The following is a 17,087-nucleotide window of genomic DNA, read 5'->3' on the forward strand; positions in this document are numbered from 1 at the left end:
TGGTTCACAAGAAATTCTGTTGCATTTGTAAAGCAGTTAAGGATGTTGGATTGTGTGACAAGAACTATTTCTTAAAAAAAAAAGGCATTTCTTTAAATCTTTACTGCCTTCTTCTTTGGGATAGGCTGGTAAAGTCATGATCTGATTATGTTAGGAATAAGTGTGGGAGGGGGAATGAAGGGGCCAATTGTTTTGTCACAGCCATGATGTAAACTAATTATCCACCTCAGACCTTTTTCACAGCAGACTGAGCACTTGCAAAAGTAGGTTTCATGCTTGATTCCAGGATTTAGGTGTTACTAATCCAGAATAAGAAGCATATCCTACAAAGAGGGGAGGGAGGAGATTTAAAGTGATCAGAGCTAAACAATTATATGAGTTCCCATGCTTTGTGACAACTTCCAACCATCTATTAGTTTCTTAAACATTTCAGTTAACCTTTTTATAAATAATGACACCTCCCACATTTTCCCAAGGAAGTCTTTTCCATTGTTGCCACTGGGGAAAGTTAAGTGTGGTCTGCTCCTTGGCCCATTGAGGAAGAGTAGAATTGATACTTCTTAACATCCTTGCACACAGAGGCAAAGGGGCTGAGGCCCACCTATATCTGACCTAAGAAGTCTTTCTTTAAACTTCTCCAGCAATGATCATATATCCTATATCTTGAGCATCCCCTGCAAAGGAGAACCCATTCTGACCATATTATTCTGTTTTTGGAGTATTCTAGTTATTAGGAATACTTCCTTGACTTTAAGATTAAATCTGCCTTTCTCTAATTCCTACCAATCTTCCTGATTGTATCCTCTGAGGCTAATGAGAGTAAATCTAAGCCCTCTTCCAAATGGGAGCCCATCTGATACTTGAAAAATGCTACCATCTCCCAGCAAGTCTTTTTTAAGAGGTAGGTGTTGAGGTATAGCCTTTTATTATACTACTGTTCCAGTCAGAGACAATTTCATTGCTGCTCATCCATAGTAATTCTCAGAAATGAGCAATATCTCTATTGTGCAAACTCTCCCCCCCCCCCCCTCCCCAACCATTGACTTACTCCAAACCTCTAAATAAAGGGATAGTGGAGTGAAAATTCTCAGGAATGAATTGATTTCTTTTTGCCTCATTTTTAAAAAAAAAGTTTTATTTAGCAAAGCTGTAAAAAGTTTAGCCATTGGCTTTTTTTTTCTTTTCCCTGATGTAGATGGGTGGTCTTATCCTTATTTGAAGTTTAATCCACTCATTAGTGTGAGAAATAAGCAATTTATGATTAAATGTTTCTAGTTGTTTGAAGGTGGTCTCTGGGCTTAGTTCAGAGACTGATCCCTTGGAAATGATTGCCTCAAAAGTGAAAGGGACAAGACCCTTGTTAGTTCTTGTGGATAGGATCCAGACCTGCTCACTTCCAATCTGTTTGTTTGCTCTGTCACCCAACAAAAATCACTGACATGCAAAAGTAATTTTTTTCCTTTTTAGGAAAAAGTTGAATAATTTGCCCCCTACACTCACCCACCCACCAGGATTCAGTAAATTAAGACTGTTCTGAGTAACTCAGCATAGTTGTCATGTGTGTCTTCTCTATAGCCCTATCAATCACCCACCAGAAAGGGACCAATAAACCAATAACTGTTTGTGTGTGTTCATAATAATTCAGTTAAATTAATACATTAAGTTGTTTCTCCCTCCCTCACCTAAGTACCCCCCCCCCCCAACTCCTTCCAGATGCATCTCAGTCACATTTATTGCTCAACAGTGTACATCATGTAAAACACTGATGAACAATCAGGCAGAGGACTGGGCTGCCTTTACATCTGGTTTGATGAACTAATCAAAAACTGATTAGCACCTTTGTTCAAAGGGGATGCTGATTAATCAATTATTATTGATTGTGAGCCTTAGCTTCACTCTTCAGCTAAGAGATGTCTGGAAAAAACAACCAATAAAAATTGAGCAGCTGTCATAGTGTTTAAATTTATTAAAACAAAATACATTATTTTTTATGAAGCTGTCTTGAAATGGGTCACTGAAGGGGAGCATATTGATTGAAGAAGGATGAACTCCTTGAATTCCTGTAGCTTAGAGACCGAATTCAATTATAATACAAGACAAACAGGTTAACACCCGTCTTAAACAGTCCATCAATAAATTAGAGTAGGTGTTGCACACTTAATGCTAAACTGTGGTAATGAATAATATTACTATCCATTCCCTGCTGCATCTTGGTGGCAATTTTATCCTTTCTATATTGGGGATAAATGTTATAGACTATATTTCCTTTGAAATAATGACAGCTTGGTCTCTAGTCTCCATTTTTTCTCCCCCCAAAAAACATACTCCAGCGCTGCTTCAGTTAATGACATTTTCATAAGCAGCATATGGTACTCCATCCTCATACAGCAAAGCAAGTTGCCCAGCTGATCCTCCTCTTTAATCTGCATTTAAAAAAAAAACAACATTTCATGCCTGTATGTTAAGAGATTTAATTATTGGTAGACCTGGGGAGCTTATCCAGTTTTTCTTTGAACCCTTTCATTTACTTTTTTGGGTGTTAACTTTATTGATGATGGATCCACACGACTTTTTGAATTGTTTTATCAATTACATCTGCTGTTTCCTAGTGACAGCTGGTGGTTATTGCCACCCGTGAGGAATAGGATAGCTTTAAGCATATTTATTCCTCTATTTCATTTTGAAACCTTAAAAAAATTTTTTTTAATCTTTCCTACACCACAGTCTTCTCCCTCCAGCAATGGAAGGGCCTTTGGGGAACATTTAATGTTGTGCAGTGATAAATATAAAGTGTCCCAAAATGAATGGCCATCTACTACGTATAAAGAGATTCATCAGCCTTCTCTTTTAAAGCAGAAGTGCAGAGCAAGAACACCCAATCTATCACATTTCCCCAAAATGTTTTAAAATCTTGGACTAGAGACCATAATATAAGATGAAACAATCTTGCCGCACTTTTTCTAAGTATTAGAAAAATAAGAGTAAGGAGCAAATCTTTGGATGGCTTTGGCAGACTATCCCCTGATATTAATTAAGGAAGAACCTGAATGGATCCAACTGTTGCCTTCACAATACAAAGGAAACATTCTATCAAAACTGTCAAATTAGCCTAGGCTAATTTTTGACCCAGGGAAACATTTAAAGGACTTTGGGCTGGCTTGCAAATTATGGGTTTGGGTATATTGGCATCCAGCCACTAAAAAGGTCCTAAGGGGCTTTTTTCAGCTACTCTTTTGGGCAGTCCTTTCTTCTGTCCTCTGAAATGCAGCTGGATCTTTATGCAAGGTACTTACTACTCCTTTGTCAGTAGACCACAAACACAAGATTCCCTTGCTTTTCTTCATTATCAGCACTAGCATAAAATATGACCTCAGGCTCCGCAGTCAGGCCATCTAATTTCCATAATAGACTTTTTTTAAAGTCCCAGAATGAGGCTACATAGGAAAGCCCTGAGGTATAGATTTGAGTTCTAAACCGCAGCTTTTTAAAGTTGTGGAATTAACTAGTTAATATGTACACACAGATATATGGATATGTAAATAACAAAAGTTTAATTTGGAATTATAATTCTGTGGAATCTAGAGAATTATCTGCCACTTTGAGGAATATTGTTCCTTAGAAGTTCCTTTCCAGATCAGCAAGACTCCAGCTGCTTGATGCCTGGCTAGGAAAGATAACCATCCCATATTGCCCATTGTTGCTTTCTTTGGCATGGATGTGGGGAGGAAACAATGGATTGATATTTTTTTTTTCATTGGCAGGTTCACTGTCCTTAAATGCTAGAAGTTGTCTAACTCTGTGGTGATCATAAAACCTCATGGGAAATGTTAAAATGTTTAGGTTGGGAAATATTAAAATGTTAGTTGCTTTATTTGAATGAATAAGAGGCACTGAGGTTTGATACGTGGTTTTGTGCCCATGCCAGTTGCCTTAGGACTTGCAATGGGCATGAACTTCATGGTTTTGGTAGTGATTTGGTATATGATGCTCTTTTCCTTCCATGGCCAAGAATGACTCTTATTATTAAATAAGAATTTTTCTTTGGAACTAAAAGGCAGGTGAGCAAAATGTGAACTCCAGTTCTACAGGTTGGACACTACTTTGGGGTGACTTCACCATATTCATTAACCCATCTTCCCAGGAATTCTCCAAATCCCTCAGGTCCACATGAGCATCTTTCTATAAAAGAGAGATTCTAGTGGGATATGTCTGTGTAGAGACAATCTACCTAACTGTATGCTCTTTATCAGATATGCTGTCATTTAAAGGAAAACTCTAGTGCTGTTCTCATTGCCTTACTGCTGCTGCTGATTAAAAAGCATCACCTACTATTAAGTCTATTATTTGCTGTGTAGAGATGATCACTATATAAATGTGCCTTTTGGTCAGCCTGGCGATGTAGAATACTATGCAGGATTTATATCCTGTTAGAAACCACTGGAAAATAGTTTTTGCTATTGGCTAGATGAATTAACTCAAGTAATTTGAGACAGAACTGACAATTAAAAAAAAAACGTTTAATATTCAGTTACAAAATGTGATACTTTTTAACCAGATTCTCCTCATAAACTTGGCCACCAGTAAGGGTAGCAGCCCAGGAGCTGACAACAACTTTCCCAATATAAAATCCAAGTCTGAGGGATGCTCAGCTCCTTAGTATTGTCAGTTCAACAAGTATTTATTGAGTGCCTGACCTAAAGTAGACATTCAAAGAAATATGTCATGGCCCTACCCTCTGTAAGTTTTTCATTGCCTTGTCTTACATCATGGAAGAAGCCAAAGGAAAATAAAGGTGTAAAAGTTTTTCTGTAGTGATTATACTGTTTAAAACAGGTTATTCTTATATACTCTATAAGTATACAATATTAGACCATTCTGCTAGGTGGGAATCATAATTCTTTCTACATCTCCAGGTCAAGCCTTCTTCAGAAAATATTCTTAGGTTGAATCAGTCACATAATTTCCTCTCCCTGAATTCTGATGCTTTTGTAGACCACAGTATGTACATATGCACATCTATATATATATATGTACATACAATTTTAATGGGATCTAATTGAGCTCAGTATGGTATGATGATCAACTACAGTTTTCCTTTAAGTCGCTTAAAATAGTTTCTTTGAAATGTTAGTGTGGTTTATAGTTAAATTGATTGGGATAGATGCAGCTAAAGTGTAGTACTAGATGCCTGCAATGCAATTCAGAAATCTTCCTGGTTTTCTTTCCTCCTTGCATTCATTCCTCCCTTCCTACCCTTCTGAGAAGAAGAAAGGTTATGCTGTATAGAGGCTAGTGTGCTCCAATATATATTAACATCTTAATGGGAAAGCTGTGCATGTCCTGTATACATTTACTACTCTCTGACAAGAGGGAATTAAATGTCAGAAGGATTTGTAGCATCTATAATTGAATTGGTGCTGAGAAAAGCAAATCTTAAAGAAGAATAACATATTAGGATTAGCAAATAATGTGGCATTTTGTCAGCTCATGCCATTCAGTGTGTTCCCCTTCAGTAATAAAGTTGTGCTTTTCAAAAAACACACTTATTTGTGTTACTGTAGATGGGAAACACAATCAGTGCTGGAAATGATTAGCTCCATTTTTCAACAGTGTCAGTGTTTATTTTTTAAGGTCAGGTTTCTTTTTTTCCTCAGATGGTGGGGGGGTTGGGTTGAGGGAGATGGGGCACTGGGATTTTCTCTTCTCCTCCTAACCCCATCAAAGTAATGATAGTGAATGACATCATATTTATTAAGCTTTCACCTGGATAGACTAATCCACATAGCCCCAAGGGGCTTGAGTCAGCATTTCCATTAGAAACTCTTATTTTAAGAGTTTATAATTGAGCTGGCCTGTCCAGCAGGATCTCAGCCCAGGAAAAGAAACTTTATAAACTAAATTGGATGGCAGAAATATTGCAAAAATTCAACATTTCTGACCTTTTCCCTGTTCAGCTGTAAATGTACAACATTGTGGTGGGCTGGGCATCTGTCCAGTAATTAGAAGCAGCAGGACTAAATATTATTAGAATCTCTCCATCCGTTAAGTGTTTGCTTTGAAAATTAGATGCGATAACTTTGTAACTTACAAAAATGCAAACATGTGTCTGTAAGTGAAGTGTATAACTCTCTACAAATTGGCTAGTTGTGCTTTAAATTATCAGCTGGAGACGTTTTGATAATGTCAAGGTAAGCCAACCAAGACAGTGTTTTGTCCTCATACCCCAAGCATTACCTGACCATGCTTGGAAGCACAGACAAGTCCCTTCCTTTTCAAAGTAAACATATACATTAGAGTATTGAAGCTTGGTGTAATTTTGATGAAATGATAGATCCCCAAGTTCTCTGTGCAGCTTTAGGCTTTGACGTGAAGAGTTTGAGGGTACAGAGACCTTTGTACCACGGGTTTCTCTGGCCTTGGACCTGATTGTCAGGTGGTTAGGTGATGGTATGCATTGGCCAATTACTTGTTATACAAGATGGTGCCTTGAATATGGCTTTTTATATCAAAAGTGGTGGTCTTTCCTGCTCTGTAACACAGACTGCCATCCACCACTTAACCCAGATTCATAACTTTTGGGCATCGATTTAAGCTACATTGCCGGTGTTAAAACTGTAGCTTCCAGTTTGTGGATATCGGCATTTATTTTGCTGAGTACTTCTAAGGATGAGGTAACTTGAAGGCCAGAATGGCCTGTCAGGGAAGATTTTTGACAAGTAATGAGAAAATGGAGAAAAGAGGAGAGACACCCCACCACCACCACTTATTCCACCTCCACCACCACCTTCACCTCCACCTCCACCACCACCATCATCTTCCCCCGGTAGTGAACAAGAAAATAACGTCCAACACCAACTTTCAGTGGAGACGGGGTCAGACCAGGTTACCTGACCCAAGGTAAGAAAATAGGTTACTTGGGCCATTTTTCCTCTGTCCTCCTCCCAAGAGTTCCTTTGAATTTTCTTGACAGTTGCTGAGAAATGCGAGTGAGCCAGTGCTTAATGGAACTCTGACCCAAGCAGTAGTCACCAACATATCATTCAGCTGGCAGGTGTAGACTTTCACCTGAAGCCAAGTTATTAGCTTTTTGGGGTTAAACAGAACTAATACTCAAATACCCTACAGTTTCTGATGTCCTTTTTTTTTTTTCTCAGAGAAACTTTTCCTGTTCCCAAAGCCTTAGAAAGAATGGTGACTGACTTAGGTCGGGAGATGCCTAAGCTCTGGGACACTTATTTGGGGCAGCTAGGTTTCACAGTAGATGGAGTGTTGGTCCTGAAGTGAGGAAGATGCATCTTCTTGAGTTCAAATCCATCCTCAGACACTTACTAGTTGTATGACCCTGAACTTTGCCTCAGTTTCCTCATCTGTAAATTGAGCTGAAGAAGGAAATGGCCAACCACTCTAAGCCCCAAATGAGGTCATGAAGAATCAGACACAACTGAGCAAATAACAAATATGAAGCTATTTAAGTCAGAGAGGATCTTCAGACATTTAGCTCCTAATGGCCACATTGGTCTTTCTGTGGTGGGGCCAGTATTTAGTGATTCTTTTTGTTTTTACCTTGAGATCATCTGTCATATCACCAAACTTCTACACTGGTAGAATTTTTTTGGATAGGTCAGACAACAAGTAGAAATATCCTTCTGCCTTGTAGGATAAAGTTGGATAACTATCAGATTCTTTACAGACAATGAATGCACATATGCTAATCAGTGAATGGAACAATTTGGATCTCCAAGGAATCCCATTCATCTAACCTGAAAAGATTAACTTTTTTTTTTTAACCCTTAACTTATATCTTCGTATCAACACTCTATTGGTTCTAAGGCTGAAGAGCAGTAAGGGTCAGTTGCCCAGGAAATGTCTAAGGTCAGATTAGAATCCAGAACCTCTCTTTTCTAGGACTGGTTCTCAATCCATTGAGCCACCCAGCTACCCCCACGATGAACCTATTTTTTACCCATTCACTTGGAATTCAATATATTTATTCTTCCTACCAATTTGCCCATTTCATATATCCATTTTAAAAGTAGCCGAGGGCAGAGTTCAGCTCATTTGTTTCTCTTTTGCACCCATTTCAAACAGGGGGCTAGATGTTTGGAGGTGGCGTTTCAGGAATTTTTAAAGTTGATCGTTCTTTACTGAGAAGTAAAGAATGGCCAGTGCTCCAAAGGTCAGACTTGGGGGTGGCAGCAAAGGCCAAAACTTTTTCAAGTCTCTCGCCTGAAAATAATTTCTCAAGGAATCTTCCTGAGCTCTTGCCTTTTGAGTTGAACAGGAACGATGAAAGAGCTGTCAGGCTGCTGTTCATAGCAGCTCTTCTTTTGATAGTCTCTATTTCCTCCAGGCCCTGATCCCCATCCTGGCTAGTTCAAGCCCAAGTGCCTTTTTGTGTAAAGTCTTAGGATATTGTTTCACATCATGAGTGAAGCTGTCCCACAGTCTAGACAGTGCTTAGCCAATCCCCCCTGGTAGGTAACAGTTCTCCCTGGCACTGCCTGAGCCAATCAATAACAATATAAAAACTCTCCCCCTACCCTATATGTGAAAACAAATGGAAAGAACTGAGATGAGTCCAGAAACAGTTATGACCTTTATACGTGAGGCCAAGTAGTGACAGGGCGGCAGAGAGCAGGTGAATTGGGCACAACTCTATTATCATCTACCGCAATAAACCGGAGACGTGGCAGTGGGGAGTGAGTGAGGAGGCAGTGAGGAGCTCATAACCTACGATATTCCCTGTAAATTAAACATTGGTAGCCTTCTGTGTCTGTCCACAGTAAATGAAGGCAGGGAAGATGTCTTGGTGATTAACTGTGGGCAGTAAACTTCCTGATCAAAGAAGGTATCCGAAGATAGCATAGAGATTACCCTTATAAACAAATGGCCATAAAATATGTACACTTTCACAAAAAAAAAAAAGATAAACTAGAACCTGTCTACTGAATTAGGGGATAGGGGAGGTATAAGTATAAGAAAAGAAGGAAGTCAGGCTTATTTATTTGTAAGCCCATTCACAGTGAAGGCTTAAGTTTTAAAGTGATTGTGCCTCTGGTTAAGTTCCATTTGCTCCCGTAGCTTCTCTCCCTAAGACATCACTTTTCTTGGACTCATTGCCAGTTCTGGGAGCAGGTAACCGTGAATATATTCCTTACAGCAGACACAGATGTGCATTCCTCACCAAAGGTTTGCCTAGACCAAAGACTTTGCCCTTTTAAAGAAAGGCTGTCTGAGCCTCGGCTTGCCTATTTCTTGAAGCCCTTTTTGGCCTTCACTTATAAGCGTTAAATATGACCACCCTTCACTCTCTTCAAGATCTGACTTCTCTTTATCTCCACTCAGCTCCAAGACATTGAGTTGAAAGACATAATTTCCAAGAAGTCTGAAGCTCACAGCAGTTGGATATGAGTTAATTCTCATTATTGCAAAATTCCTTCTGTGATCATTCCCCAGAGGAAAATACCCCTTACTTGATTTTCTATGATTTTTAACTCCCTTTTGGTCATTTCTGATTTTTTTTTAACAGCTCTAGTATCTTTATTTCCCCCCCTCCTCATCCTTTGAACGAGTGAGTACCTGCAGTGTGTAAAGCACATGCCTCCAGCAGACACAGTGTCCCATGAGGAGTGCTTTTCTTCAACATGTTTTCTTTCCCCAAAAATAGTTTCCCTAGTGGAGCCATACCTTGTTGAAATTACTTGCATGACAGTGAATACGATAGCAAATGCAGTCAGCAACACTTTTTTTGGCTGAGGAGGGAGATTCCTCACCTCCATGCTTCAAGTTTAGCTTATTAGATGTGTCACTGGAGGGGATCCCACATCATGGAGCTGGCTAATTGGCTGCAGTGCACTCTGCCTGCTACCCATCTCCATTCCCCAATTAAACCCCCATCATCCTGTAGGCCTGGGCAACCCTGCAGCCACCTCTGGTTTTAGTATTTTGTTTATGTGGGTTTTCCCCCCTCTTTCTTGTGGTCCTTTCAAATGTAACTTAATGAAACACTTTAAGGACTTCATTTTTAATTTAAACTCTTTTAATTAAAATGCATTTTATAGAACCCTCAGTCACGAGTTACTTCCACACATCCTTCAGTACTTAATCTCAGAGCAGAATTGGAAATATCGATAGAAAGTGTAAATCATGCCCTCCTGCTGAAAGCGTTGTATCAGGTTTCGGCTCAAAAGAGCACCATTACCTTTAGCTGTCACGGATCTGTACACTTGATCGATAAACTTCAAATATTATTAGAGGTGGAGGCTTCAGAGATTTGCTCTGTTCTTTGGAGAGAGACAGAGATAAATCTTTCTTAAAAATTGACTTGAATTTGCACTCTCAGTCTTCCTGGTGAAATGCATTTCTCTTAGGCGTCCAGCGACTGCAAGGGGAACAGATTTATAGGCCATGTGCTTCTTGTACTGAAAGATTTAAATGGTAAATCCTTCACATATGACTTCACAAATCATGTAAAGTTAAAAGATTTTTACCGTTTCTGTTGCTGCTGTGCTTAAATTGTAAGGTACAGCTAGTAAATCATTTTAATGGAGGTGTCGCACTTGACTCAATAAAAAAAAAGACAATGGTTTAGCTTCCATTCCAAAATGTTAATGTATTAATCAACGGGAGAATAATTGTATTTTACTATGTTATAAATCTTGGGTGCCATTAGGATTTCAGCAAGGGGTGATGTAGCCACATTCCTAAATTAAAATTGTTTACACTGCCATACATTCATTCTACATCACCATAGCTCATTCCGGGTTCATTTTGGAGTTGTTCCCCAGCCAAACATGTCGTTCCTCAGTCGGAAGAAGACATCCTGAGGGAGTGATGCTTATAAAAGAAAATTAATTGCATGCAGGGGTGTTCAATAAATAAAATAAAAACTGTCTGTGGCAATGTACAATTATTCCTTGCTGTCTTTTTTGGAATAGGTTTTTATGTTTTAGATGGAGGCTTACTGCCTCATAGATCCTAACTGTAGTGGGCATGTCACTTGTATTTAGCCTTGGCATCCTTGCTTTATCTCTAGGCCGCTGTGGTTTTCCAGAGCCTTGCTCTGCCTCTGCATGGAATGTCATTCAGTGTCTCCGTTAGGTGGGCTGTCTCTCCTTGTCTCTAGCCCGCACCGTTGCCCGAAGGGGCCATTCTGAATGGCCTGAAATTCTTAGGTCAGCCTCTTTAATGAGGGTCTGTGGCTAGACATTGCTAGAGTGACGTTTTAGACTAGGGCAGGATCGGCCAGGCCCCCTTCCTTTCCCCGGGCTCCTTTCTTTCTTTCCCTCTGCTTGCTTCCCATGCATTAGTGACCCCGTGCTACTTATCATGAAATTGCCTGGCGGGGAGAACGGGACAGGTCGGTGTGCTCCCTCTGTGTAACTGATCCACGATCCACCTCCTCGATTGTTCTTTCCAACTCCTCCATTCAAAAACAAGATGACCTTGTCCCCCTGGCGGCAGCATCGTCCAGCCCGGCCACTTGTAACCAGCTTCGCACCCCTATTCCTCTTCTGATTTTGACAGATTCTCGGGCAGGTGAAGACAACTCCATAAGGGCAGTGGACCACGCCGTGATTGGCGGAGTCGTTGCCGTGGTGGTGTTCGCCATGCTGTGCCTGCTGATCATTTTGGGGCGATACTTTGCTAGACATAAAGGTAAGCCGGGTGGTGTCGGGGAAGGTTGCTGGGGAAATGCTCCTGCCCTCCCCGCTTCCGAGTTTGGGGACCCTCCTGCTCTGTCCTCGAGAGGTGGCTTGGTTTGTCTGGTCACACAACCTAACTTCTGAAATCAGGGACTTGGGGAGAAAACACTGCAGGGGCTATGGAGGACTGTGGAATCAGTGGTCAGTCTTCTCCTTCCACAGACCCATCCCCCTTAGCTACGGGACACCGGTAGATGCCTGGTCCATTTAAGTGCCATGTTGAGGATTAAAAAGCTAGCCAGGCTCTCTCTTCAGTCATCCTGGGTGTGGTGCGAAACCCAACAAAAAGTGCTTAGAGGGATCCTCCTATCTTTTGTCTCCCTGTCCTGATGGGGAGGGGGATGGGCACACTCCCAGGCCCAAATGGGCTGTTTTGTAATCTGGTCATAACAAGAAATACTTCCTTGGATTGATATATCGCAGTTAAAAGAAATCCATTGGTTTAAAAACCACATAAATATGTATTTTTAAAATTATCAGTGCAATAGATTTAAATTGCCATTAATCATCACACTTATCAAATGTGCAATCGGGATGTGCAATCATCTCTTCCAACTCTCCGCCTCTCTGCCCCATGCTGCTCTAATCCTCTTCTCCCCTTCTAGTAATTTATTCTTCTTTTTCTTTTTCGGCCCCTGTCTTTCTCGGTTGTGTTTTCCAAGCACTTGGGGGATTTTCATTTGCTATTAAGATCTAGGTGTTTGAAGGATTTGGTTCTGGGAAAGGCAGCTTGAGTCCTACAAGGGAGCCCTGAGGAAAGAGCTGCTTTCGGCATCCAAATGTTTGGTTCAAGCTTATAATCATTTGGTTTCCCTAAAGTGACCCATTTTGCTCTGTCTTCAGTCCCAGTAGCCAGTCTGGTTTTGAAGAGCACGTCCCAGGCCCTGTATGTGTTTAACTCGAACCTCAGTACCAAGATAAGGGATATGGGTGCCAGGAGCCAAACAGGAGATCTAAATGTGGATGGCCTTAAGAAGAGGGCTTTGAATTGGCAGAATGAAGGTGGGGAAAGGGCTGAGGGTAAGACTTGAGGGAAAGGGTTGCAGTTGGCCTCCTTCCTCCTTTCTCTAGTTTTTTACTTTGAAAATCTCTATATGGGCTACTTTTTGTATATTTGTTAAGAACCTTAGAGAGAAACACATAATAGAGTCTTTGCACTATGGCCATAGAGGTTTTAACTCCTCCTGGACAACTTTTCCTTCCACGGTGGGAATGCTTCTGACTTTTACCTCATGCATACAGTCCCTTGGACCTTTTTGGTGAAAATAGGTGGCTCAGTTTCCCAGGGTGTTATTTATTGCCTCTATAAAGTAGCTATATTGACCTGCAAATTCATGACTTAGGGCTCTTTCTTCAGCTGGCTAAGACAGACATTCTGCCTTGATGACTATAATTAACATATGGCATTGCTCAATTTTTGTCTCTTAAAAAGAATTGGTATAGGGGGCAGCTGGGTACCAGGCCTAGAGATGGGAGGTCCTAGGTTCAAATCTGGCCTCAGCCACTTCCTAGCTGTGTGACCCTGAGCAAGTCACTTGACCCCCATTGCCTAGCCCTTACCACTCTTCTGCCTTGGAACCAATACACAGTATTGACTCCAAGACAGAAGGTAAGGGTTTAAAAAAAAAAAAAAGAATTGGTATAAAAATCAGACATACTTCTGGAAATTTGGACACATCCCCTTTTAATAAAGCCAAGTGACTTTAGTTCAGATTCTATCAGAGAGGAATAAAGAGGACCCCTAATTCATAAATTTGCTAATTGTTCTCCCCTGGTTTGGTTGTTTGCCATATACTTGTGCCTCTCCTTGTCCTGTGCCCACTTTCATCAGCTCTCCTGCTTTCTGCATTTTTAGCTCCCACTCACGTTTTCTTCTGCTGACATCCTCTGGTCATAATCACTGCTCTAATGTCTCATTTGCTGAATTATACCGCAGCGATTCAGTTGGAGTGGTGCCTGTGGAACCCCCGGATTCCCATTTGTCTCACCCACCTCCCTTTCTTCCTCCAATTGTTTTTTCCCCTCCGCTGCCCGCACACCACTTGGGCTGATGACGGCCATAAAGCAAGTCGCCATCTCTGTACCACTTTACACAGAGGCCATCAGACAGTCACGGTACTTTTACCACTTCATCTTTCAGGTACATACTTCACTCATGAAGCCAAAGGAGCCGATGATGCAGCAGACGCAGACACAGCTATAATCAATGCAGAAGGAGGACAGAACAACTCTGAAGAAAAGAAAGAGTACTTCATCTAGATCAGCCTTTTTGTTTCAATGAGGTGTCCAACTGGCCCAATTTAGACGATAAAGAGACAGTGATATTGGAACTTGCGAGCAACTTGTGTGTTTTTTTATGAATGGGTGGAGAGGTGTGAGACTGGGAAGGTCTGGGATTTGCTGTGTAAAAATGTTCTTCATAAAAGTACACTCTGCTGTTTGACACCTCTTTTTATTTTTTGTTTTTTATTTTATTTTTTTCAAATCCAAGTCAAACTTGGATTTAGTTTAGTTGAGTCATTTGCAGAAAATTCTGTGCCTTGTTTTCCTTTCTGTGTGGATTTATTTTCCCTCCTTAGCATCTCTTTTGAAATTTGCCTGCTGGAATCCCTTAGACATTTTTGTTCCTTTACTCCTTCCCTTTCCCTTGCCCCTTCCCCCTCCCCTTTCTTTTGTTTCTTTTCAAAATGTCACTGTTTTCTGTTTGAAACTCAATTTCATATAAGGAGAACCAGCACAGTTTCGATTTCATAGTTCAAAATTTAGTGTATCCATAATCCATTCTTCTCTGTTGTCCTAAAGGTTTGGGTGAACAAACAATGAAAACTCTTCACTGTTGCCCATGTTCCCAATGCTTAGGGCAGCAAAGACTAGAAAATTAGACTGTGATTCAGAAAATGTTCTCCGTTTGCCACGGAGAGACATTGCTTACTACACAGGGTTATCTGCAAGTGAGGTGTGTCACAATGAGATTGAATCTGTCTTTAATTCTGTGTCTGTAGACTGCTCAGTAGAAGTACCTCACACTGTCCAGACAGGTTTGGGGCATAAAGGACTCCTCCTTTTGCAGTGCCCTAAACAGACCTGACAGGTGAGGTCTGTCCCTTTTATACAAGTGGACAAATTTGTGTTGCCACCAGAGGGCAAATGGGGGGGAGTAAAAAAAAAATCTGCTCTGATTATTTCTGTTTCAAATGGTTCCATCCACCTTTCCCAATTGGCCTTACTTCTCACTAATTTGTTGGAAAAAGACAAGTCCGCATGGTACGCGAAGGACTTTGAACAGGGTTGGTTTTTTGGGTTTTTTTGTTTTTTTAATTTTTTATTATTTTTTTCCCTTTATGCTTAGTTAGGAAGGCAGTAGGATGTGGCCTGCATGTACTGTATATTACAGATATTTGTCATGCTGGGATTTCCAACAAGAGTCTGTGTGAAACTTTCATTCCTTCAGATTCGGTTTGACAAAGGCAAGAGGGACAAAAGAAGGGTCGGTATTGTTCTCACACTGGTCTGCTGTCGATCTCAGTTCTAGAAAGGTCAGAGCAGAGGTGGAAAAACAGCATGTAGAGGTTTTCAGTTACTTAATCAAAACTCAAATGTGAGTGTTTTTATCTTTTTACCTTTCATACACTAGCCTTGGCCTCTTTCCTCAGCCTTAAGAACCATCTGCCAAAAAATTACTGATCCTCGCATGATGGCAGCCATAGTGCACAGCTACTAAAAATAAGTTACCTTGAACACGTCTTAGATGGGGAGCCTTGGGAGAAAGTAGGGGAAGTAAAGTTACCAGTGACTTTTTTTTTTTTTAAGAAATGTGGGGATTTTCATTGAAATTTCAAGAAAATCAAGAAATAGCCCTGAAGGTCAAAAACAAAACTCTTACCATATAATTTGGTAAGGCTCCAGACTCTAGACAACTGTCCCTATTGGAAAGATGGCATCAAAAAAAGATAGATCTATATATAAATATATATATTATATAACATTTTCAGTGAGTAATTTTGGATTTTGAAAGATGCATTTTTACTATTGTTACATTATGTGGAAAACTTACGCTGATTTATTTAAGGGAAGAAAAAAACAAGTGTCAACTTTTTATTAATTTTGGACCGTGTTTATTTTTTTTTCTCTTGTCTTTTAACCTTTGATAGAGCCGTGGCAGTACGGGGGCCTTTTGGGAATGGACTGATATGTAAAAGAAAACGCATTATTGAGCAGTATTTTGTGTTTACCCCCTCCTAGTCCTAAACCCTTAACCAAGTCCAAAAGATCCATAAGAAATAACCCTTTTTTTCAGTGAATTTTATAGTGTGTGGCTCCACTCAGAGTCTTTAGCACCAGTTCTGACCACAGTAGAATACCACATCAGAGGGTGAGAACCATTTAGCATGTTGTGAGAGGGTTGTTTTTTTAGTTACTGTTACTATTTTGTTTTTATTTTTAACATCACTTACAGAATTGGCATCTTGTTTTTGAAACTGCCCATCTTTTCTGTTTTGAAAAGTGTACAGTAGTGCAGTGTTACTGATGTAACTCTATGACTTACAATGTTGACATGTCTCAGGTTCATGTGTTTTGATTGGTGTTTTCCGTCTCAGGTAGATTGCAAAGTGTAGGCCCCACACATTGGAAAATAAATAAATAAAACAAAGCAAAAACAGGAAATTATGGATTTTAGTTGTATATTGGTTTATGTATTTTTTCTTAAGTATACAGTGCACTGTTTGAAATGTATTGTTGAGTATTACTTTGTACAGGTCGATCACTTTTTTTTTCAGAGTGAAGAAAGAACAAACTTGTTTTTTTGTGTTTTTTAAAGGAATATGAAATAATGAAGGATGTATAATTGATGCCAAATAAGCTTGTTCTTTAGTCACAGACGTTTCCTTTCCCCCTTAGGCCAGTTCTGTTTTTAAGGTGTACATGGACGATGTTACAGTGTAAGAAACTCCATATCCATTATGTTCCCATTCGCATTTTGTATTGGTTCATGTATACCATTTTTACAAAAAAAAAGAAGTACTATAAAATATCTGTCTTCTTAATAAAAAAAATTAATGTTACCAAGTGATCCTCTTAATCTCATTCTGGACTCTTTGCCTCCTCAGCCTGAGAGAGGAAAGTCAGGATTGAGGGCCTGACTTTCTTCATGGGAACTTAGATGTCGCCAGCAGTAGAGCCCTGGAAATCCAATTTTTCTCCTTTGCATTTAGTTTTTTTCCCCCCTCCCTACTTTCTCTGTTTTCTCTCTCTCACTCTTGCTCTCTCCCACCCTTCTCAATGGACAGGTGAGCCAGGTGCCCTGGCCAACACAACTTTAGACACCATTATCAACATGGTGCACCGGGCATGTGTCGGAGATGCAGTAGTGAGCCAGCCAGG

The 17,087-nt window shown here is 40.2% G+C and overlaps 1 protein-coding gene across 7 annotated transcripts in view; it reads left to right on the forward strand.

The window, feature by feature from the left end:
- Window positions 1-16,768, forward strand: part of CADM1 (cell adhesion molecule 1) — a 354,670-nt gene extending 337,902 nt beyond the window's left edge. For all 7 annotated transcript variants that reach the window (XM_007494754.3, XM_007494753.3, XM_007494750.3 and 4 more), the window contains 2 exons: window positions 11,527-11,658; window positions 13,846-16,768. In XM_007494754.3, coding sequence (XP_007494816.2) covers window positions 11,527-11,658; window positions 13,846-13,964 — 251 coding nt within the window. In that variant the 3' untranslated portion in view covers window positions 13,965-16,768. The remainder of the gene's footprint in view (window positions 1-11,526; window positions 11,659-13,845) is intronic.
- The last annotated feature ends 319 nt before the right edge of the window (window positions 16,769-17,087 follow it).

Source organism: Monodelphis domestica, chromosome 4 (genome assembly GCF_027887165.1).
Source record: "Monodelphis domestica isolate mMonDom1 chromosome 4, mMonDom1.pri, whole genome shotgun sequence".
Taxonomy (NCBI): Eukaryota; Metazoa; Chordata; class Mammalia; order Didelphimorphia; family Didelphidae; genus Monodelphis; species Monodelphis domestica.